The 24,034-nt window shown below is 42.1% G+C and overlaps 1 protein-coding gene across 3 annotated transcripts in view; it reads left to right on the forward strand.

Moving 5' to 3' along the window:
- oplah (5-oxoprolinase, ATP-hydrolysing) overlaps window positions 1–24,034 on the forward strand; it is a 68,471-nt gene that overhangs the window by 10,632 nt on the left and 33,805 nt on the right. For all 3 annotated transcript variants that reach the window (XM_079850719.1, XM_079850717.1, XM_079850718.1), the window contains 4 exons: window positions 77–272; window positions 1,932–2,097; window positions 15,876–16,014; window positions 21,626–21,693. In XM_079850719.1, the coding sequence (XP_079706845.1) occupies window positions 77–272; window positions 1,932–2,097; window positions 15,876–16,014; window positions 21,626–21,693 (569 nt within the window). The remainder of the gene's footprint in view (window positions 1–76; window positions 273–1,931; window positions 2,098–15,875; window positions 16,015–21,625; window positions 21,694–24,034) is intronic.

Genomic DNA, 24,034 nt, shown 5'->3' on the forward strand with positions numbered 1-24,034 from the left:
AAATAATTAAAACACACAGAGACATTTGATTATATTGATTGAAATCATATTTATCATTTCTCATTGTGTGTTTCAGATGGGCGGCTCATGAGAAGGCTGTGGGGTCTTTGGCAAAGCGTCTTGGTTTCACTCAGGTGTCTCTTTCCAGTGAGGTTATGCCTATGGTGCGAGCAGTGCCTCGTGGGTACACTGTTTGTGCTGACGCCTACCTCACACCAAAAATACACCTTTACCTCACTGAATTCACTGCAGGCTTTAAAGGAGGCTTGAAGGTATGTGCGTGTGTTGCAGCAAGCAATTTCTGAGAAACATTGTTGAATACTGTCGATACTTGAACTTGTAAGCTCGCGCTCAATCGGCCCAAAGCCCGGCGTCCGACCAGCGCGGAAGGTCTTAACGTGTTACTGTCCTTTTCTCGAGGCAAAGTATTTTTTGATTAAATGCAATACATTTAGTTATGTATTCTCTCGTTATTTCATCTGACTCCATAAATGAAAAGGTTTTAATGATATCTGTGGATCATTAATTATGAATGAATGTTTGACTATTCCGTTTAACTCTTCAATGAAAATATCAAAGTCAGTTAGAATAATCAAATGTAACAATTTATTATGTCAGGTAAATGTATCATGTCAATTTTATAATCAATTCAAAGATAATCGATACAAAACATCAAATGCTCTGAAATAGAGAGAAGATGCAAACCCAACTTTAAGAAATACATGAGGCTGAGAGATCTCTCTCTCTTTCAGCCTCACGGACCAATCTGAGTTATAGAAAAGGCCTTGATCTCCCTGCTGCATTTCCTTATATAGACAAACCTTTCACTTGGAAACATGTGCTAACAATAGAAATTTGCATTCAGAGGTAGCACCTCTTGGGGGTGTGTGACCATTTGCTTGAGAGACCATCTTCCTTTTTGTGTCAGTTATCCATAAACTCTTAAAAACCTTATTACCTTTTGTTTTACTTATTCTGAAATGAGACATTTGTACCAGTCGCACTGTGACATTTTAAATGATACCAAACATGAAAATACTCTGTGATAATCATTCACATTAAACTATACATTTTCTTGGGTGAATTCAGGTGATCATCTGAGCATGAGAGAGAGGGGGTGAGGGGAGAGGGAAAGAGATGTAGATTAGGATGACTCGGAGTTGAGACTTTTGTCTCGATGGTGCATGAGAGCCAGTTCAAATGGTAATCTCCAGAGAGGTCCTTTTGTCCTCTCAGGGTCTGGTCACCCCCGAAAACAGACTGTCCGGTATTTTGTAATTTCTCAATTCTTACAAAATCAAGCCTAACAAACACACCCCTCCCTTCATTGCTCCACCCCCAAAATGTACAAACACACAATTGAAGAGTGGATGACAAATGAATGACAGGAACAAAAAATGAACATACTGTACTGCGCACGATTATATACAAGCTAGAGTCGCCAGCAGCACTCCAGCTCCAGACAAACAATAACACTCAAAACTGTCCTGTTACTATAGCTAACATTACAACAACAGTGTATCTTTGTTCTGTGAAACATAGCAAAACTGATGTAACTCACGTATGGAGCAGAAACAAGACAACCTCAGCGTCCATTTTTCATGCCTTCCTGCTTAGGTCTCTCCAACGCTGGAAAGCTTTTCTAATGTTTTCTAAAGCTCTTGCCTGATCATAAACCTTCTTTTTCCTGTTATATTCCTCTGACCTTATCTCTTTTGTAATGTCTCTCAGCCATCTCTCTTTCTGCAGTTTTTCCACAAATCTCCCTCTTGCTTACTTTCTCTCCTCCCCCATTATGAGTGTATATGCCCCTTACTGCTGATTGGCTACAAGTGTGTTGTGGTGCTTGGTCCGAACCACTTTCAACAGTGTTTCTCAGAAATCGCTTCCTGCACCTTTAATTTAATACCCCATTTCTCTCTCTCTCTCAGGGTGTGGATGTGTTGTTCATGCAGTCAGATGGTGGGCTGACACCAATGGATCAGTTCTGTGGCTCTCGGGCAGTTCTCTCTGGTCCTGCTGGAGGAGTTGTGGGTTATGCTGTCACATGTTATGGGTTTACGGAAAAGAAGCCCGTCATTGGTTTCGACATGGGAGGTAAGAGATCATCATTAACTCATGTTGTTTAAAACTCCTATGACTGACTTTTTTCTATGAAACACAAAATGAGATGTTCACTACGATACAGGTGATTCACAAGAAACCCAAATCATAAGAAAATCTTCAGCGTCGAAATGCCCTAAATGAACTACTCTCACTACAAAAAACAAAAAAAAACAACACAAGGGGTGGCACATGTCACAAACCTAGTGTTCTAACACAATTGAAGCCTCATTGTGTGTTGCGTTGACTACCGTTCATCGCCGCCCGCTGGCAGTAGTATGCATTTTCACGGGCGCTCAGGTGGGATTAATCTGTAATCAGCTGAGCGCGTGGAACGGCTTCTTCCTAGTATGTGCTGTCGGTGTTTAGAAAGGGCAAACGAGCACCACAAACAGTTTGGAAACTCTACAGGTTGCACTGCACAAAACAACAAACCCGCAAAACTCTGGAAGACTGCCGGTAAGAAAACTAATCTGCTTACCTGACTCATAGACTCCTGCCGTTTAAAGCCAATGCTGTTCTGAAGCGGTGTTTGTTTAAAGAGGACGTTACATTGCTACGGTAACTGTTTATGTGGGTGGCGCAAGCCCTAACTGTTTATAGTATTTATATATAGGATTTTGTAAAATGATGATTTAGAATGTTTGCATTGAATATGTGACGTTTGTACAAGTGTGGATAATAATGGGTTCAAAAAAGAAAAAAAGTTTTTTTTTTTGTTTTTTTTTGAATGTCATGTTTTTGTACACTGGTGATTTCTCCTTTTTCTATTTGAAGGTTTTTCACCTGCTACTTTAAAAAGAAAGAAAAGTCAAAATAAACTGACCAAATGGATCCAAAAGGACTTTGCTGAGTGGAATCCTGTTCTTTTTATATTCAGAGGCGAGGTTTTTCCTTTTCAAGTGTGGGAAATTGTGCAGGAAAGCTACAAAACTTGACAGTGAAAAACCGAGAAAGTGGTTGTAGTTAACACCCAACGTCAAATCCCGGCCCAGCCTGGTTCAGAGCAAAGCTCCCGCCCAGCCCAGCAGCACTAAAACTCTCGCGCTGCGCTCCAGCCCCAGCCCAGCTCAACGCCAAAGCTCCCGCCCAGCCCAGCAGCCCCAAAACTCTCGCGCTGCGCTCCAGCCCCAGCCCAGCTCAAGGCAAAGCTCCAGCCCCCTGCTGTAGTCCTAGCGTCGACGCTCCAGTCTGACGTTCCAGCTCAGCAATCTCAGCTAAACATGGCCGATCTGAAACCTTTGCAGCAGTTAAAGAAAGAGAGGACTGTTGCCAAACAGCGTTTCTCCCGGTCAGCAAATTCTCTCGTCAAGTCATGCAGGAAAATGTCTGCAAAGGAGATCATGGACGCCTTCTGTAAGGTCTCACAGGATGCTGACAAAGTAATGGAAGCTAATGACGAGTTGGAAGCCGCTTATGAGGAAGAAGAGAAAGTTGCTTCCAAGGACGAGGTGGTTGCAGACATCAAAAGGACAGGAGAGGAATGTGAAGGGAAACTAGAGGAAGTTGAAGGGATCATTCAGAAGGTCCTATGGAGTAACTTTGGCAACTCTGAACTCTCCTTAGCAATGATTTCAGCTGAAAAGGAGTGTGAGCGTTTTTCTTCAGTTCGGGCTGACTTGAAGTTGGAGGCGTATGAATTTATGCTCAAAAATCTCGATGGGCTGATCAAGGCAGCAAAAGAAGCGACCTGCCAGTGGAATCGCTGGATCCCAGATGAGGAGCGTAAAGACTTTCAGCAGCGGGTGAGAAATGTCGAAGCCTGCCTGCTAGAGCGAGTTTCGGGGAAAGCCCTGTTTATACAGGCAAAAGTAGAACCCCAACGAGCATCCCAAGAAACTACCAGTTCACCAACCCCTGCCATTAAATTGAGGCCGACAGCACTACCAAAATTTGATGGAAGAAAGCGGAACTTCTATCTCTGGAAAAAGGATTGGGAAGCACTCCAGAAACAAGGAGAACCCACAGGTTCCAAGGAGGTGAGAAAGTTCCAGCTGCTGGACAGTCTCGAGGAAAGGGTGGCAAGGGACCTCCGCCTGTCAACTTATGGAACAGCGGACGAAATCTTTCGCGTCCTGGGAAACCGCTTTGGAAACAAGACTGCTATCGCTTTAGAGATTGTGGAAGAATTGCAGGCACTGCCCCCAGTGAAAAGTTACCAACCAAGAAAGATTGTGGACTTAATCCAAGTCATTGAAAAGGCCTTGCATGACCTCAGTGTGTTGGGAAACATAGGCGCCTTGAAGAACCCACTTGTGACAATGTCCCTGGAAAGCAAGTTGCCAGAGAGCCTGAAAAAGGAGTGGCTGATTTACGTGGCGGAAGGGGAGAATGCATCGTTGGACGACAGGTTTGACATGCTGCTCAAATTTCTCAGGAGCCAGGAAAAGATTTATGAACAGCTGGAGAGCTGGCAGAGAGCGGGCTCAATGAGTTCCCGGTCATAATGATGATCCTGGAGGTCACAGCTAATGCTGGGCAAAAAATCGGAACCTTGATAGACCTTGCTTCCGACACAAACTACATTACCCATCAGGCTGCAGACGAGCTAAACCTGAGAAGCGAAGGGGTGACACTTACAGTCCATGGTGTCGGTGGTATGCAGGTCACCATTGAAACAAAGCGATACCTCTTAAAGATCCGGGTCGCAACCTCAAAGGGCACCCTGAGATCTCATCAGCTTGTCTGTTATGGGCTTGATAGTATTGCGGAAGTGAGTTGTCATGTGTCACCTAAGAAACTGCAGAAAATATTTCCTGAGGTTCCCATCCATGAACTGGTCCGGCCTTCACAAATCAAGCTCCTCATCAGTCACAAGGAAGGCCAGCTCGTGCCTCAAAAGGTGTGCTCCGTTGGGGACCTTGTGTTGTGGGATGGCCCCCTGGGGAAAACAGTCGGAGGCTCTCACCCCAATCTCCTTGAGGAAGTAGTGGTCACAGCCTATGGGTCCAGGACACATTTCGCACGTTCTATGCGAACAGCTGCCGCTGAGTACAGAGAGGTCAGAGCCAAGAGCCCAGTTCTGCCCCCTCAGCCTGTCCACGCCACCACATCATCTGCTGTCCGGGACTTTATGGCCTGGTGGAAGTGGGACAGCATTGGGGCCGTCTGCGAGCCAAGGTGTGGGGGTTGCAGGTGTGGAAATTGCCAGCCAGGAGGAAAAGAAATGACTCTTTCTGAGGAGCGAGAGCTGGAGCAAATAAAGAGTGGCTTGACATATGTAGTCAGAGATCAGCACAGTGACGAGCCACACTGGCACGCAAAATACCCCTGGACGGAGAATCCGGCCACTCTGCCAAACAATCGAAGAGCTGTAGAAGCTACGTTCTTCAGAACGGAAAAGCAACTGTTGAAGGAGAAGGAGTGGAAAGAGGCCTACAAAACCCAAGTCCATGACATGCTTGAGAGAAATGCTGCTGTCAAACTATCCAAAGACGTACTGAGAAACTGGATTGGTCCTGTATGGTATATTAGCCACCTGGTTGCTCCCAACCCCCATTCATTCACCACGCCAGTCCGCCTCGTATGGAACAGCAGTCAAAAGTTCCAGGGCCAGAGCCTGAATGATGTCCTTGTAAAGGGCCCGGACGTCCTCAACAGCATCCGCGCCGTCCTCCTTCGTTTTCGAAAAGGTGTCTTCGCCGCACTTGGGGACATTAAAAAGATGTACAATTCAGTCTGGCTCGAGGACCAAGAAGTACACCTCCACCGATTCCTTTGGAGGGACTCTGAGGATGAGGACGTGCAGGAATATGCAATCACACGGGTAAACATTGGCGATAAGCCAGCCGGCTGCATTGCTCAGGTTGCCATGCGTGAGACTGCGAAGCTGCCAAGGTTCAAGCACCTCAAGGAGGAGTGTCGCATACTGGAAGAAGATGCATACGTTGACGACATCCTTACATCTCACAACGATCTGGGTCAACTCAAGGTCTTAACAGCCAACATTGAGGGGATCCTGAAAGCGGGAGGCTTTCACATGAAGCCATGGGTCTACTCGGGTCAAAGCGGGAGGAAAAAATGCAAGGAGCCGCAGAAGCCCCCAACAATGGTCCTTCCGAACCAGTTCTCTGAGGGAGAAAATAAAGCACTGGGTCTTGGCTATGACCCTGAAGAGGATAAACTTCACTTGATGGTGGCTGTGAATTTTTACAAAAAGAAAAGGAAGATGAGGCTGGGCGAAAACCTGTCAAAAGAGGAGGTAAGGGCAGCGGCCCCCAACCCACTCACCCGCAGAGAGCTCTTAAGCCAAGTCTCTGGACTTTATGATCCCCTCGGCCTTGTGACACCAGTCAAACAAAAGGGGGCCATATTAGTGAGAAGGGCCTTTCAAGAGGCAAAAACAAAACACAACAACTCAGAAGGTACCTGGGATATGCCTTTATCTGATGATCTTCGGGAAGATGCCATTCGCCTGCTAGAGGACTATGCTGCACTCAACCAGTTGAGGTTCATCAGAGGCCTTACACCACCTGACCCAGATGACGAGCCCTGTGGCATTACATTCTCTGACGGCAGCGAGAGCTCCTATGGTGCCATCTTATACCTGCGGTGGAAATGCCTCCGAGGAGTGACTATACGGCTGGTTGAAGCCAAAGCCAAGTTGACACCATTAGACCACAAAGGGGACGCTGTAAAGGCCGAAGTCTGTGGAGCTGTGTACGCTGCTCGCCTAAAAATGTATTTCCAGAAGCACTGCAGAATTCGTGTGGGGAGATGGTATCACCTGGTTGATAGCCAGACCGTCCTGGGTGCAATCCAAAGAGAAAGCTATGGTTACCAGACCTTTTTCGGCAATAGGATTGGGGAAATCCAAGGCAGCACGAATGTCCAAGACTGGTGGTGGATTCCGGGATCTGTTAACATAGCGGACATCATCTCCAGAGGTGCAGACCCCAGGGACTTGGACGGAGGCTCAAAGTGGCAGCTAGGTCCTGAGTTCTTGAGTCTCCCCGAGTGTGAGTGGCCAGTAAAGTCTGCAAAGGATGTCGCTGTTCAAGCAAGAGAGAATATCATGCGTATGCAGAAGAAGGCTTTTAGCGCTGTTCTCACCCGCTCTGGTGGCAAGGAAAAGCTTGATAAGAGCCCCCCTCTGATCGAGAAGTGTTCACACAGACCACCTGATGGGGCTGCATCTTCCAAACTGCTGGACGTCAAGAGGTTCAGCAACCTAACATGCCTATTAACCCTCAGAGGTCGGAGATCACGCCGGCGTGATCTGCTCGCCTTTTTCCTTATGAGTTGAATTGAGACCCAAAATACTCTTTTGACTTTGATTTTACAAAACAAGTTTCATACATCAATCGATTCTGTTAAATGTGTATTATTTTTGTGTATACTCACAATAAAAACATAGTGTTGTGCTTTTCGACAAATAAAGAAAAATAAACACGAAGCGAGTTCTGCCTTCTTTCTGTCCGTGTAGTCCATTCTGAAACGCGTCCGAAAATGAATCATAACTCAGCGAATACTTCTCACACAGGCACGTGAGATATGTCTTTATGAAGCTTTAAATCTCCTCTTTTAAATGAAGTAATTTATATAAAAAACAAATGTTTTCAACTCATGTAATCCGTTTGAAAGCAAGGAGAGGTACCGTTTTTCCTTCTGCTTCATTATCTCTATAATGTGCTGAGGCCGCCCCGCCCCCGGCGCGATTCACATGTAAATAGTTAGATGATCTAGTATGCATCGCATACGCCCCTCGATCAATGCCATAAAAAGTTTCTTCATCAGACTTACTGATAGTTCATCGCGTTTTGTGTATGAAACGCTTCTCCGGTAATAAAGATGCCCTTCAGATGATTCTGGACAGCGAGGAAGAATGCACCTTTTCCTCAGAGGACGAACGGCAGCATATTGAAGAGCGAATTCCGCCGAGAACACAATTTCGGAGTAAGTTTTACTTAAAAGTCTTTTGTCTTTTATTTTTCGTGTTCGCATGTATGAGGAAAAAACAATATTACGTGACAGTTCTCCATTATGGACGTGAGCGCTCTAAAAAAAGCACTAAAAGACTTTCAAACTTTCACAGAGACCTCAAAACAGAAAGTACAAATCCTTTCTTTAAAACGAATTTCGTTTTGTATCAATTGTATCTTACTTTTAATAATTTTTTCATTAACAAATTTCCTGGATTTAAACTGCAAATTAACATTTATATTTCTTATAATAAAAATGAAAGACCTATGTTACAGACATATGAAAGACAACATTTCGTTGATTAGTTTTGGATAGATTATACATTTTTAATGTAAAATATCTGCCACCTCAAATAAGCTTTTGTTTGCCAATATTTGCTTATGTTAAATATAATATGTTTTGTCAAAAATAAAGTTATCAAATAATCAATCAAATCCTTAACTTTGAAATATGTATGATAAAATGTATACTTTAGTTTTTACAAAGAAAGATTACACTTGAATTGTTGTTGTAATTGTAACCTTTTTAATAAAAAAATATATTTACAAGGTAGATGTAAACAAACTATTAAAAGGTAAATATAAGCCTTTTCTTTAAATAACTTTTATTGTGTTTTATTATTGACAAATTTGGGGAGAGCATAAATATTCCAAAACTGAAAATGCAGTATGAGAATTAACTGCACAATTACTAGTTTTCCTTGGATATTATAGGCCAAATTGCAAGCACAATATGAGGAAAAATAAAAAAGAATTGAGATGCTTCCAACTGTTGCTCTTGCATTCTTGTGGCTCAGTGACTCACCTGAATGAATGGCTAATTAAGTATGCGGGCCCCATTGTCTCCTCAGGTGTGAACCACTACATATGCATGACCGTAGACGCCCACTCCGCATATTGCCTTTCCAAACAGAAAGTGCTTTGCAAAATTCAAATCAATGTATTGTGTTATGTGAATGATAAGGCAGGGTGATTGGCACATATTTAGAATGTGTTTTATGGCCTTATTTCAGAAACTTTAGTTTTTAGTTTTTTCAATAACCACGCATAAACATTATTCTCTCAAAAATGCAGACATGTACATTCTTGTTGCTCACATTTCATGGTAGTCCTGTTTGTGCTAAATAGTGTGTAATTTTTTTTTGCCATTAATATGTTTATAAGCAACTGAAAAAAGCAAAAATGTCAGGGCATGTCAGAACATCTCAAGGACCCCAAAAACACCTTAGACCCCAGAGGGTTAAAGACACTTGCGCTGACCTGGAGGGCAGCTAAACAGTTCCTGCGCACCAGAGCCATGGGGAGGGCAAAGTGGGAGGCTATACCATCGTCTGGCATTGTCACTGCAATAGAGAGAGAGGATGCCTTCAGAGATCTCTGCCTGGCTGCCCAAGAAGGAGCAAACTTCCCCACCACCACGACGGATCGGCTGGTTGTGTTTAAGGATGCAACGAGTGGGCTGATGTTGTGCGGAGGGAGGATCCAGTATTTTAAAGAGGATCGCTTGGCTGTTCCGCTACTTCCCTTCAGTAGTTGGCTAGGGACTTTGCTGGCATATCAAGGTCATCAGGAAGGGCATGAAGGGATCGCTGGAACAGTGCTGAGGATGCGGCAGAGGGCTTGGGTCGTGCAAGGAAGGAGATTGGCTGAAAAGGTGGTCAACCAGTGTGTCCCCTGCAAGAAGGCCAAGGCTCGGGCATGCCAGCAAGTCATGGGCGCTCTACCTGTGGAAAGATCAAGGCCTGCTTTGCCATTTCAGTTTACCTCCATTGACTTGTTTGGCCCATACTTGGTGAGGGATGATATCAAGAGGAGAACATCCATGAAGGCCTGGGGTGTAGTATTTTGCTGTATGGCAAGCAGAGCCATCCACATTGAATTAGCCAGCAGTCTGTCCACAGAGAGCTTCCTGATGGCCTACCAGAGGTTTGCTGCCATCCGAGGCCACCCCCTCAAAATCTGGTCAGACCCAGGAACCAACTTTATTGGAGCAAAGTCGGTGCTGAAAGATCTAAATGCATTCCTACAGAGTCAAGACCTGACTGGTCTGGAAGACCTTGCTGCAAGAAATGGGACGAGCTGGGTGTGGAACGTGCTTCCTGCTGACTCACCGCATCGGAATGGGGCTGCTGAAGCTGCCGTTCGCATCGCTAAAAGAGCTCTGCAAAGTTTGGGCAAGTCGACAACTCTTACATTTAGTGAGTTCCTCACAGCACTTCAGTTGGCTGCAAATCTGGCAAATGAGCGACCTATTGACGCAAGGGTGCAGAGTAGAGAAGGCCGGGTTCAATACGTGACGCCAAATGCTCTTCTTCTGGGACGAGCATCGCAATATGGTGACGTCAGGACGTTTGATTTTGCCAACTACCCCTACAAGCGCCTTCAAGACATTCAAACCCAGGTCAACGACTTTTGGAGGGCCTGGAGTCAGCTCGCCGGCCCGAATCTCTTTATTCGACCTAAGTGGCACACCCATGAAAGGAATGTTGCTGTAGGGGACGTGGTCTGGCTTTGCGACCAGAATGCTTTGAGAGGCCAATTCCGGCTGGGAAGAGTTGTCGCGGTGGCTCCAGACCAAAGGGGTGTTGTACGGGATGCTGAGGTCCTGGTCACTAGCTATTGTGCTCGAGTACCCCAACCAAAGCCAGCATCACAGTCCTCAGCATCCTGTGACGGGAAAGGAAGTCCCGGTATCGTGCTGCGGAGAGATGTCCGGCGGCTAGTCGTTCTTTTGCCTGCTGAGGAGCAAGTAGCCTCTCCTAAGTGACGTGTGGTCCACAACCTTTTCTGTTCTGTGTGTACAAAAAGCTTGAGTGGGAGGTGTTGCGTTGACTACCGTTCATCGCCGCCCGCTGGCGGTAGTATGCATTTTCACGGGCGCTCAGGTGGGATTAATCTGTAATCAGCTGAGCGCGTGGAACGGCTTCTTCCTAGTATGTGCTGTCGGTGTTTAGAAAGGGCAAACGAGCACCACAAACAGTTTGGAAACTCTACAGGTTGCACTGCACAAAACAACAAACCCGCAAAACTCTGGAAGACTGCCGGTAAGAAAACTAATCTGCTTACCTGACTCATAGACTCCTGCCGTTTAAAGCCAATGCTGTTCTGAAGCGGTGTTTGTTTAAAGAGGACGTTACATTGCTACGGTAACTGTTTATGTGGGTGGCGCAAGCCCTAACTGTTTATAGTATTTATATATAGGATTTTGTAAAATGATGATTTAGAATGTTTGCATTGAATATGTGACGTTTGTACAAGTGTGGATAATAATGGGTTCAAAAAAGAAAAAAAGGTTTTTTTTTTTTTTTTTTTTTGAATGTCATGTTTTTGTACACTGGTGATTTCTCCTTTTTCTATTTGAAGGTTTTTCACCTGCTACTTTAAAAAGAAAGAAAAGTCAAAATAAACTGACCAAATGGATCCAAAAGGACTTTGCTGAGTGGAATCCTGTTCTTTTTATATTCAGAGGCGAGGTTTTTCCTTTTCAAGTGTGGGAAATTGTGCAGGAAAGCTACAAAACTTGACATTGTGGGACATGTATATCACGAATCACGTGATATCTTACCTGTCCTTTTTCTTTTCCCTGTTTAAAGGGTCATGAAACCCCCCTCTTTCAGCTCAAGTCTAGCTCACAATCTTTTTGAAAAATGCAACTTAAATGGGCGTGGTGGCTGTGAGAAGAAGGGAGGGGAGTGGGTGTGGTATGGCACAGCAGGGGAGAGGGGGGGAAACTGTCATCGCCAGTGGCCCATGCATATCAACTGTCACTAAAAATCAGTGTGTATAACGTGAGGAAATGCTAGATTTTTTTATAACTGGCAAAGTTAAAGGGGGGGTGAAATGCTCATTTTCACTCAATCTCCTGTTAATCTTGAGTACCTATAGAGTAATATTGCATCCTTCATATCTCCAAAAAGTATTTTATTTTATTATATTAATAACAGAAAGATAGACTGTACCGAGTCTTTCCGGAAAAAAACGAGCGGCTGGAGGCGGGCCCTGTGGGCGAAGCTTAGCTGTGCTAACGCGCCGAGCTAGTGACAACACACAGAGACATTTATTCAGTTCAACAGTTTTACTCACCGTCCGGTTCCAACGCACGACCGCGAATCTTTATCATTGCGACTGCTCGATCTGGGCTTTGTTTATAAAACAATCATCGTCGAAATGCAGGGAACAAACAGTCTTACACAACTCCGTTTATGCTCAGGAAAACAAACTCCATCCACGGGTTCCTTAATGCTGGGTTCTTTGGGAATCTGTGCAGGGTTGTCTTGCCCTGGCAACCAAAAACACACTTCTTTGGTGACACTGACTTCCCAAAAGCCGGGCAGGGCGCTTTGATGGCGAACTGCTTTCACTCTCTTGCTCTGGTCTAAGAGTGCGCGCGCGGCCGCGATCTTACCGGAGAAGTGCCCTTAGGACCCATATAAGGAAATTCCGTTACATCTGACGTCACACATACCCATACTCGAAAAAAACTTTCCGAAACTTGTGACAAACCGGAAGGAGTATTTTTGGAACAAAAATACTCCTTCAAACGTACAACTTAGTTTTTGAAACTTTGTCCATGTTTAGCATGGGAATCCAACTCTTTACCAGTGTAAAAAACTCAGTATGCATGAAATAGCATTTCACCCCCCCTTTAAAGTCTAATGAAATACACTGACACCTTATTTTTGTCCTTTCAAAAGTAACTGGATGCACTGTCTGCTACATATATTAGCCTACAGTAATCATAATTCTATTTAAAACATATAAATGTACCTGCATATGTATAATTATGTCATTATAAAATATATATTTGTTTCTATACACACTATAAATGCATATATTTGAAAATAATAAATTTTCCGCTTAAAAAAAAACCGTTCTGTACATATCCTAGATCTACGCGCCCCCTGAACCCCATAATAAAGATGGACAGTGACATAGAAATGTGCACAAATTAAGCATATGTTCCATACAATTGAGGTATTATCGAAATATCTACATTTTAATAATGAATGATTATTTAACAAAAGGCAAGTGAAACGGTCACGGTTACATTTTAGACACACACACACACACACACACTCACACACACACACTCACACACACACACACACACCTCTGAAGCGAAAAGAAAAGTCCTCGGGACCGCCACTCGCAAGACGAACCCTGCATTGCTGTACAAGGCCTAAGTCCACCATTCTCCAGTTGAATGGTTGCTACACACGCATAGTTTAGATGTGTCCGTGGTTGATGGCCAACCAACCGCCCTCAGCCAGAGTCCAGCCCTGGCAGCATCGCGAGGAAAGATGCACTGGAACTTTTGCACCACGAAAACAAACGCGCGTCCCATCATTGCCTCTCTCATCTACTACGCGATATCACAGTTTGACATGTCTGTCATTGGAAAGTTCCACGTGGTGTCATGAATAATTAAGAGCAATTGTCTTCTCATTGGATAAGAAAACTCAGTCATGAATAATTATGAGACACCGATGAGTCATCAAAGTACTATAGTGCTCTGCCACGTCACAGCCTGTGACAGCCTGTGACGTGGACACGATGAAGATTTTAAACCCGGAAGATGAAAATAGCGCAAAAAAACTAAAATGTAACCATTTCCCCCCTACTATTAAATCTAACAGATGCTAACATTGTCTTCAATGGTGTTCAACACACATACCTCTGTTAAAATCTCAGAAAATTTGGTTTAGGGTTTCATGACCCAAAATAACAAAACAAACAAACTGTGAATTAACACCAAAAAAAAAAGGAACGAATGAGCCGTCATACACTAAGGGATCAAAGAACACAGACTTTACCATAAACATTATATATAGTCAAGATGATTCTGGGCAAACATTAACAACAGGTGCACAGGCATGAATCAAACAAAGAAAATAGGCTTGTTTGAGATTAGCAAAATCTGCGCAGAACCGATCACCGGTGATCAGCGTGAGATGCATGCCGGTTAGAAATGTGTCCAAGTGCGGTCCGCCTTGCTCTGATGTCATGCTGACGTAACGTCAAAAATCTCTCGCGAGCGCAAGGCGGACGTGTCGGATTCTGCAGTTGCTCTCCACTGATTGCTGATCAAAAGCACAATGGGAAACGACTTGCTTGACGACACAGCTTAATGCTCATTGGTTTAAACAACCGTGATGTATTGTTCTCTTTTAAAATGTTTGATTTTTAAAACTCTGATATCATGTTTTATGTGTATAAGTTATGTGTGAATATTCCCAAACTATCTGACAGTGCGATCTCTATGGGTTATGCAATGTCATTTTTATTTTTAAAAAAACAACAACAAAAAACACATGTCTATATTAAAGAAAAAATGACTGATAAACATGTATTTGGAATGGAATTAAATAAGTAGGCCTACTTTGGGTGTCTTGTTCATATTTTCATATAAAAGCAACAGAACTTAAATTACATCCAGTTTATTAGCAACACTGTGCACGAGCGTGAATCCCGCGATAGCGACAACCGTAGCGACAACCCCCCAAGGTGGAGGTGGAGCCGGGGCGACTGAGGACCAAGATGGAGCTGTGAGGGGTGAAGAGACAGAGCTCAGCGGACTGCTCGCAAGTCTGTGGCGCATGCAAGGTGACCTCTAAACGAGGTGGGGCCGGAGGGTCGAGAGAACCCAGTGGAGTTCGATGGTCCCAGGTGGAGCAGAGGGAAGGAGGAGCCAAAGCAGAGGAGTCAGGGCGACGGGCCGAGGTGGAGTGACAGGAACAGTGGTTGGAGGCGGGGCCGCGTCTCTTGACTGTGCGGAGCTGGAGACCAGAAGACCCGAGTCAGATCCATACAGAGTAGCATTAGAGGAGGAGTTGAGGGGCTGAAGGGAACCAGCAGAGGAAGGGCTGGAGAACTGGCTGTCTTTGGAAGAGGAGGCGGGAGAGGGAGGCTGGATGGGAACTCCTCAGCTTTGGGAGTGTGGGCGGAGACTTCCTACATTCCCTTGTACTCCAATACAATTCCAACGGCAATGATTGGCTCAGTCCTCCTTTCAGACTCGGGCTTGTGCATAGCGGCAGACTCAAAATGCTGATCCGTTATTTACCAGCACCCCTTCCACAAATGTGGCGAAATCATTTCTGGGACTGCTCACTGGAAGGCGTAGCTTGGACCGGACAGTGAGTGAAGGCACATCAGTTCTAAAAAGTCCCGGGTGTGGTCCTCCAGTGAGAGCCACTTTTGCTCCAGGCAGAGCAGTTGGGTAATGATAAGGTCCATTGTGAAAATGAAAATAAAAAGGGGAGAAAAGAAAATGGCGCACAAATTACTCCTTTTTAAGGTCCAGTATTCTGTCATGTGTCACACACATGCACGAGTCGAGGATCATTAAAAGTCTTTTTAATGAATAAGAAGAACACGCAGGAGAATGAGAGTAAAATACACACTCGCATAAACAATACAGAAAACCGAACTGAAGAAACTAAGGGGCTGTTTACACGACACCATTTTCAACTAAAAACGTAAACTTTTTATGCGATTTGGCCTTTCGTTTACACAACAACGCCGTTTTGGGTGCCTGAAAACGCAAACTTTTGAACATTTTTGAAAACGGTCTCCGTGTAAACAACAAAAACGCGAATCTCTAAAGGCGATGACGTCATGCACATGCGTATTACGTGTTCAGTCTATACCTCCCAGGGAGGACTGAACCAAAATACTGAAACTAAGCAAAACCGAAGTGTAACCCTGACACACAGCTCTCAAATCTTATACTTTGTGTATTTATTTGCTCATGCTTAGCATGCAGTGAAGGAGGTTTGAACTGGTTGAGCTGATTTCAGAAAGAAACATTTGAGCACTTTGACATTACTGATGATAGATTTATTTGTATAGGCACATCTACAGATGTGAGCCGATACGCTGGACAGTATGAACATGTGTTTGAAGCAACTGTCGCTGGCATCACCCTGCAGGCACCACAGCTGGACATCAGCACTGTAGCAGCAGGTGGAGGCTCTCGACTGTTCTTTCGGTAACAAACATACAATATTAATATAGAAAATGTAATTATTGATTTGTTGAGTCTATGCTCTGATATTGTAATGCTTTTTAAAATAATTTTTACACATGCTTTTTATAATAATTTTTACACATTGTAAAGCATTCTTTTAGATTTAGATAGGTTGGTTCAGTTGTTCTCATTGTGATTTTTCATAAGATGGATAAGTAAGAACCAGTGGTTGACATGGGGTTGTTCATGCTAAATCAATGACCAATTGTTTTGTTGTTAATAATTTAATTGTTTAAGATTACTGATTAATCAATGCCAGCACAAATGCATTCATGCAAACACTGACTGTGCAATCATCCGAAGCTAGTGTGCCCACTCAGTTTTGGAATGTGTCTCTATAAATAAAGATTATGTTCACTGCAAACATCCCTGTCATTTAGGTCAGTGGTTCTTAAACCTTTTTTAAAACCTATCCATTATCCAAGTGATTGCGGTACTTAGACTGCATGTGGATGTGACAAAAATAAACACATATGAACAATTAAATTATTATTATAATTATTTTTAACTATCTTGAAAAAATCTTGAAACCATCCAAGCAGCGTTTCGTGCTTAGATGTGACGGCGGAATTAATACATTACCAAAATGTGATTACAGAATATATTTAAATTATCCATCAAATTGTAATTTTCTCCTTACAGTCTTGGAAAAATGTGGTTTTACAGATTTTAGACACGTGACATTCAAATGAAAGATTGGTATCAAAGAGCACACCCAGGTTCCTAACCGACGACGAAGACTTGACAGAGCAGCCATCAAGTATTAGACAGTATTCTAGGTTATTACGTGAGGATGTTTTTGTCCAGTAATTAGAATCAGCTTTTTCAGAATTAAGTAGTTGGAAATTACTAGTCATCCAGTTTTTTTTTATATCAGCTATGCATTCTGTTAATTTTGTGAATTGGTAAGTTTCGTCAGGGCGTGAAGAAATATAGAGCTGAGAATCATCAGCATAACAGTGAATGCCATGCTTCCTAATGATATCTCCTAAGGGTAGCATGTACAGAGTGAACAGCAAAAGTCCTGGCACTGAGCCTTGTGGTACCGATAACGGTCAGATAAGTATGATTTAAACCATGCTAATGCAATTCCACTAATGGCAACATAATGTTGTGGTCAACAGTATCAAATGCAGCACTAAGATCGAGTAACACTAATAGAGAGATTCAAACACGATCGAATGAAAAGAGCAAATCATTTGTGACTCTAATGAGAGCTGTCTCAGTACTATGGTACGGTCTAAATCCTGACTGAAAATCCTTGCAGATACCATTTCTTTTTAAAAAGGAACATAGTTGTGAGGATACTGCCATTTCTAGTATCTTTGACAGAAAAGGTAGATTCGAGATCGGCCTGTAATTGATTAATTCTGTAGGATCAAGTTGCGTTTTTTTAACAAGACTGCCTTTTTGGTTTAACTGGACTGGTTTAATCATAGCCAGCTTAAAAGTTTGGACCACCTTAAAACCAGCTGCTGTGAGACTTCAGTGTAAGCCTGTTGATCACGTGAATGAAGATCTTATCATTGCAACGCAGTTTCTGCACTCTCACTAATGATTTCACCAATGCAAACATGATGTACGTACAGTAAGAGCTTCGTTGTGCAGTGTAACAGCGTCATTGATTTCATAACGAGTTTTGGCAAGTGTCCAGATAAACTCGCGCTGTGTGATTGACAGCTTGGGCGACTGGAAAGGGATTGTTCTTTGATCGCTATCTGTATATTAATCACAGTTTAAGTAAGATTATTTTCATCCTACTAAGAGAAACGACGTGAAGTTGATCGTTTAGTCACTGGCTTGATTTACTGATGCATAAACAGTATTGAACGACTTTGAGAGAAAGATTATCTGTCTGAACTTGAACAATTACACATCAGACATTCACATAACCCACTGGTTCTTCAGAGGCTCGGATGAAGGAACTAAAAAAAATACCTTTGTGTTCATTTGTACAACCAAACACTGAGCAACTGCCATGCTTCGCTCGTTTGCAAGCCATGATGTCTCTCGAAGAAAAATGATTCGGACGATGATTCGGCTGCGCAGTTCCGCCTGTCCTTGAACATGGGCTGGCATATGCAAATTTTTGGAGGCGTACATATTAATGATCCCGACTGTTGCGTCACAGTCGGTGTTATGTGGAGATTCGCCTATTTTTCAGGGGTGTTTTTCAAAAACGAGATTTAAATAAGAAGGAGAAAACAATGGTGTTTGAGACTCACTGTATGTCATGTCCATGTACTGAACTCTTGTTATTTAACTATGCCAAGATAAATTGAATTTCAAATTCTAGGGCACCTTTAAATTTACTTTGATGTCAGGCGCTCTGGCTCCCGGCAAACATGTGACTATGGTGGCTGCCATCTCTATTTTCACATTCCGTGTAATAGAATCGCCAATAACTAGGCCACATTCAACAGGATTCACTTTGGGTGTTTCACAGAAGAGCTGTGTTTTGTTCCGCAACTACAGCTTCTCACGGTCACAAAGTTGCCCTGCTGCACGGGCTCTACAGCTGGAGCCGAACAATGTACAGAGTTCACTAAGCTAGTCGCATCCAAAGCAGTATCTAAAGCCCTTGCACTCTTACTATCCTCGATTAAAGTTTGGATGCGTGTCTCTAGTTCTGAAATCTTCTCCATCAGCCTGACTATCTCTCTGCATTTATCACATTTAAATCCCTCATTGCTGACAGATAATTCTATACTATACATGTGACATGAAGTGGAAGTGACATTTACATTTATTCATTTAGCAGACGCTTTTATCCAAAGCGACTTACAAATGAGAACAATAGAAGCAGTTAAACTATCAATAGGACAACAGTATGCAAGTGCTGTGACCCTTCCCAGTTTAATCTAACGTAGTATGTGTACTTTTTTATTTATTTAAATGTTTTATTTAATAAAGATAATAGATAAAGAATAGAAGATAAAGTGTTAGTATTAATGGATGAAGTGTTACCGAAAAGATGCGTCTTCAGCATTTTCTTGAAAATGGCCTGGGACTCAGCAGCTCTGGTTGAGTTGGGCAGGTCATTCCACCAGCATGGAACAGACCAGAAAAAGGTCAGAGAAAGATTTTTGTGACTCTTTGAGATGGCACCACAAGACGGCGTTCACTTGCAGAGCGCAAGTTTCTGGATGGCACGAAACTCTGAAGTAATGAGTTTAGGTAGGAGAGAGCAGAACCAGTGGTTGTTCTGTAGGCAGAAGTCAGTGACTTGAATTTGATGCTTGCGGCAACTGGCAACCAGTGCAATTTTGTGAGGAGAGGAGTGACCTGTGCTCTCTACGGCTCGTTAAAGACCACTCTAGCTGCAGCATTTTGTATCAGTTGCAGAGGTTTGACAGTGCAAGTTGGAAGACCTGCTAGGAGAGAATTACAATAGTTCAGTCTGGATAAAACAAGTGCTTGGACAAGGAGTTGTGTAGCATGCTCTGATAGGAAGGGCCTGATCCTCCTAATGTTGTATGAGGCAAATCTGCAGGACCGGGCAGTTCTAGCAATGTGGTCTGTAAAGTTCAGTTGATCATCAATCACAACTCCAAGGTTCCTGGCTGACCTTGATGGAGTTATGGATAACAAACCTAGCTGAATGGAGAAGTTATGGTGTAGTGTTGGGTTGACCGGGACCACAAGCAACTGTCTGTCAGGCAGGCTGAGATGCGAGCAGAAACCGTCGGATCATCAGGCTGGAATGAGAGGTAGAGTTGTGTGTCATCAGCGTAGCAGTGATAGGAAAAGCCATGTTTCTGAATCACAGATCCTAGTGATGTCATGTAGAGGGAGAAGAGAAGTGGTGCAAGCACTGAGCCCTGAGGCACCCCAGTAGGTAGATGTTGGGTCTTGGACACCTCACCCCTCCATGACACCCTGAAGGACCTACCTGAGAGGTAAGACTTGAACCATTGTAGTGCAGTTCCCGAGATGCCCTTCGTCTTTAAAATTGACAGGAGGATCTGGTGGTTAACTGTGTCAAAGGCAGTAGACAGATCCAGCAGGATGAGAACTGAAGATTTGGAAGCTGCTCTTGCTAGTCTCAGAACTTCAATTAGCGAGAGCAGGGGAGTCTCAGTTGAAAGGAAGAAAGGAAGAGATCTGGTTGAAAACAACTCGTTCAAGTGTTTTCGCGAAATGGAAGAAGGGATACCGGTCTGTAATTTTCCAGATGTGCTGGATTTAGAGTGGGTTTCTTAAGCAGTGGGGTTACCTGAGCCTGCTTAAATGCTGTGGGAAAAGTACCAGTGTGAAGAGAGGTGTTTATGATGTGCATGAGTGCTTCTTTCTAATAAGTGCTATAAAAACACACTGTATAAATAGCGGGAGCTGGCTTAGGCCACACCTCACTAGCCAAACTGTTTACCTTGTGACTAAACGAGAACAAACGAGACTTCACCAACGAGATTTCAGCTTGTGAGCACAGTAAACAAACACTGAAAATAGTGACTATATAAACAAAAAGTGCCAATAACAGGAGAAGACATTACTCACCGTGTTTGTTGACTGATCCTACTCACCACAGTTGTTTGATAGACTCGTAAAAGAGTAAAAAAAAGACTGCAAGCACGGATGGCAGGTTAACAGGCTAGCGAGATATTAGTGTGTTTTCATCTTTGATCACCAAAATTACATATTTAAAAGTTTTTTCCTTGAAAACTCTACACCCTTGCCTCATTTAATAAACGCAGTTCTATGAATATGCAAATTAGCCCTGCCTCCACTCACTCACCAGCTCAGAGATCCACTCGTTGACAATCACACGTTGACGTGATTGGTTACTACAAGGTAGCTTGTGACGTCAGAAACACCAGCGATTTCAAACTGCGTTTTTGAGACTGTCTTTGGTTCACTGCAGAGAAAATACTCAGCAATGGTGTTGACTTATGTATTTGCTCATGGTTTGTCTTAAAGCATATTAAAAACACCACATAGACATATAAACAACATTAAACGCTTGATTTTCACCACAGGTGGACTTTAATAACTACATTAGTTAACCTGAATTAACAATGGACAATATTTCCACAGCATTTATTATTCTTAGTTCATGTTCATCTCAACATTTACTAAAACATTTAAGATGAAAAGTTGTGTCAGCTAACAATAGTTAATTCACTTTAAACCAACATGAAGATGAATATTTTTATTTACTAACATCAACAAAGGATAATAAATTCTGTGGGAACAAATTGATCATTGTTAGTTGTTATTATGTTAGTTTATTGTTAGTATGTTAGTTAATGAACTAATGTTAACACATGAGACCTTATTGTAAAGTGTTACCCTTTTATCTAATGTATCTACTATTAAACACATTTCTTACATACAGACCTTGTTTAAACCTATTAAAATATTTTCATGCATGACAAAAATGTGTATCATATATCACAAAAAATAGCTTTAAAATTAATTACCACCCTGGATCACTTCCAGAGAGTATATTTTATGTACCATACAAAACATTAACATGTCATAGTACATTTACAACCATAAAGAATGAGAGCTTAATATTAACTCTGTGTAAGTTAGGAAAGTTGAACATTTCTTTTGTCTGTCTGTATTTCAGGTCAGGGTTGTTTGTTGTGGGGCCAGAGTCTGCTGGTGCTCATCCCGGACCAGCCTGCTATAGGAAGGGTAAGAGGCGAGCGAATGTTAGGTTTTTATCAGACTCATAGAAAAATAAAATACATTGACGCCTCATTGGCCACTTTGGACCATTGCTGTGATACGCCAACGAGTCCGCCAAATTGGTCCGGGCAAGACCAATAAACAAATACAAGTAAACGGAGAGCTGCAAAAAGCAGCAAAAAAAGTTTACATTTCTCAACCGATTTCAACGTTTTATGATCTGCGTGGAGTACGAAAAAGGTTCTGTCTCCAATTACTCTGATTCTCGCTAGTTAGAAATTGAAAATTATTCATTGTCATAAGGAATTGTGAAAACTCACGTTTATCAAGCATAGATTTAGTTTATTTTTCTTGGTTAATAATTGTGGAGACATCCTTAATGTAATAAAACTTAATGTTCATGAAATGCTCACTTTGTTTTTAATTGTGGCTTTTCCGCACACCATCATTTTAGCTTTTTCTCTTGTGCCTTTAGCTTTTTCGCTTGAATCACTTCATAGGATGTCACAGGACAATTTCAAATACATGTGAAGATAATTTGACGCTCAATACCTTATTTATCTAAAGCATTTATCTTTTCTTTTTTATAATCTGTTTGGTAACACTTTACTTGAAGGGGTGTGCATAAGACTGACATGACACCTTCATTATCATGACATGACACATGTCATGAATATGAAGGAGGTTTTATGCATGTTTATGACAACTGTCATTAAGTGTCATTCGCTCAATTATGACATTTTTTTATGTAAATATGAAATTGTAAGAGACGTCTTTGTTATGCCAACTTGACTTAAACCAATACATCATAACCTGCCAGTGTCTTTGTCATGACAACTTAACATAAACCAATACATCATAACCTGTCATAAATGTGTCATAAACATGACATAGCAGACTAATTATCAAACTTAAGAAACTACTTGGCTTTATGGGTTAACATTACATTAAAGGACAAGTTCGGTATTTTACACTTAAAGTCCTGTTTACAGATCGTTTCTGATGAAATAGAACGGTTAAGATTAAATTTTGGACAAATGCTGCTGTCCAGCATCTTTTGCAGCGATTTTTGTGTGAGCATACCAGTGAACACCCCTGACCACTCGGTGAGTTTCACGTCTTTGTAAACGAAAGTTTAATGTGTTTTTGGAAGGACTGTTCCAGTGCACCTATACAACCAGTCTACTGGTGGGGGGGGGGGGAAGCGAAAGAAACCTAAAATTCTCGGGACAGCAGCATTTGTCCAAATTTTAATCTTAACCGTTATATTTCATCAGAAACGATCTGTAAACAGGGCTTTAAGTGTAAAATACCGAACTTGTCCTTTAAACTGTCATGTGGTTGGTTTTGACATTGGCTGTCATGAGGCCATTATAACTGTGTCATGAATATATTTCTGACCACTTTTTTTCCAGTATTCCAGTATTAGTTATAAAATAATTTGACAGAGAATTAACACGTAATGACATTTTAATGACAAATTCAATTTGTACCACTGGAAAAAAATTGGTCATAAATATAATGTAATGTTAACCCATAAAGCCAAGTAGTTTCTTAAGTTTGATGATTAATCTGCTATGTCATGTTTATGTCATATGTCATGATTGTAGGCAATATTATTGTTATTAATAATAATATTAATAATAATAATAATAATAATAATAGCTTGAAAATACTATTGAGTTTGAGTATAATATAGTAGTAATATAATAATTATGAATAAAATAGCAAAATAGTGTATCAGAAATTGTAAAATAATATAGTCAATATAAAATAGCAAATAAAATTTTGAGTAGTGAATAGTACAATCATATAATAGTATAAGTCATATAATAATATAGTAATATAATAGGTAGAAGACGTTCAGTCTCTTGGAAATGCAGAGAACAGTCCACTGACAGGCATACTTAAGCCTTCCTTGAGGTTTGTGTTGTCCTGGTTCGACTGGCTTAAATGGGGAAAAAATATAAATGAGCCACGTTTAGAGAACAAGCAATCTGTAATGACACGTTTAGCTCTATCTGTAATTCTGACAGCCTGACGTCATAAGAATCATGTAAACTTTATATTATTTCTTATAGAGTCACAGTTTTTATAGCTAACTGATACAACATAATGTTATAATGACCAAATAAAACCAAAAACAACTATTCAGACTTACATGTGAAAGGTAATTCCCCGAGAAATGGTTTGGATTGAACAAGGTTTGTTAAACCTCAAAATAGTCAGGGATCTTGTCTACAGTCCAATTATGAGAGTTACGACAAGTTGCCTGGACCAATATGGCGGCGCCATTGACATACGATCTAGGGGCCAATTAGGTGTATATGTATTTTATATGTCTATG

The sequence above is a fragment of the Squalius cephalus genome (assembly GCF_949319135.1).
Source record: "Squalius cephalus genome assembly, chromosome: 19".
Lineage (NCBI taxonomy): Eukaryota > Metazoa > Chordata > Actinopteri > Cypriniformes > Leuciscidae > Squalius > Squalius cephalus.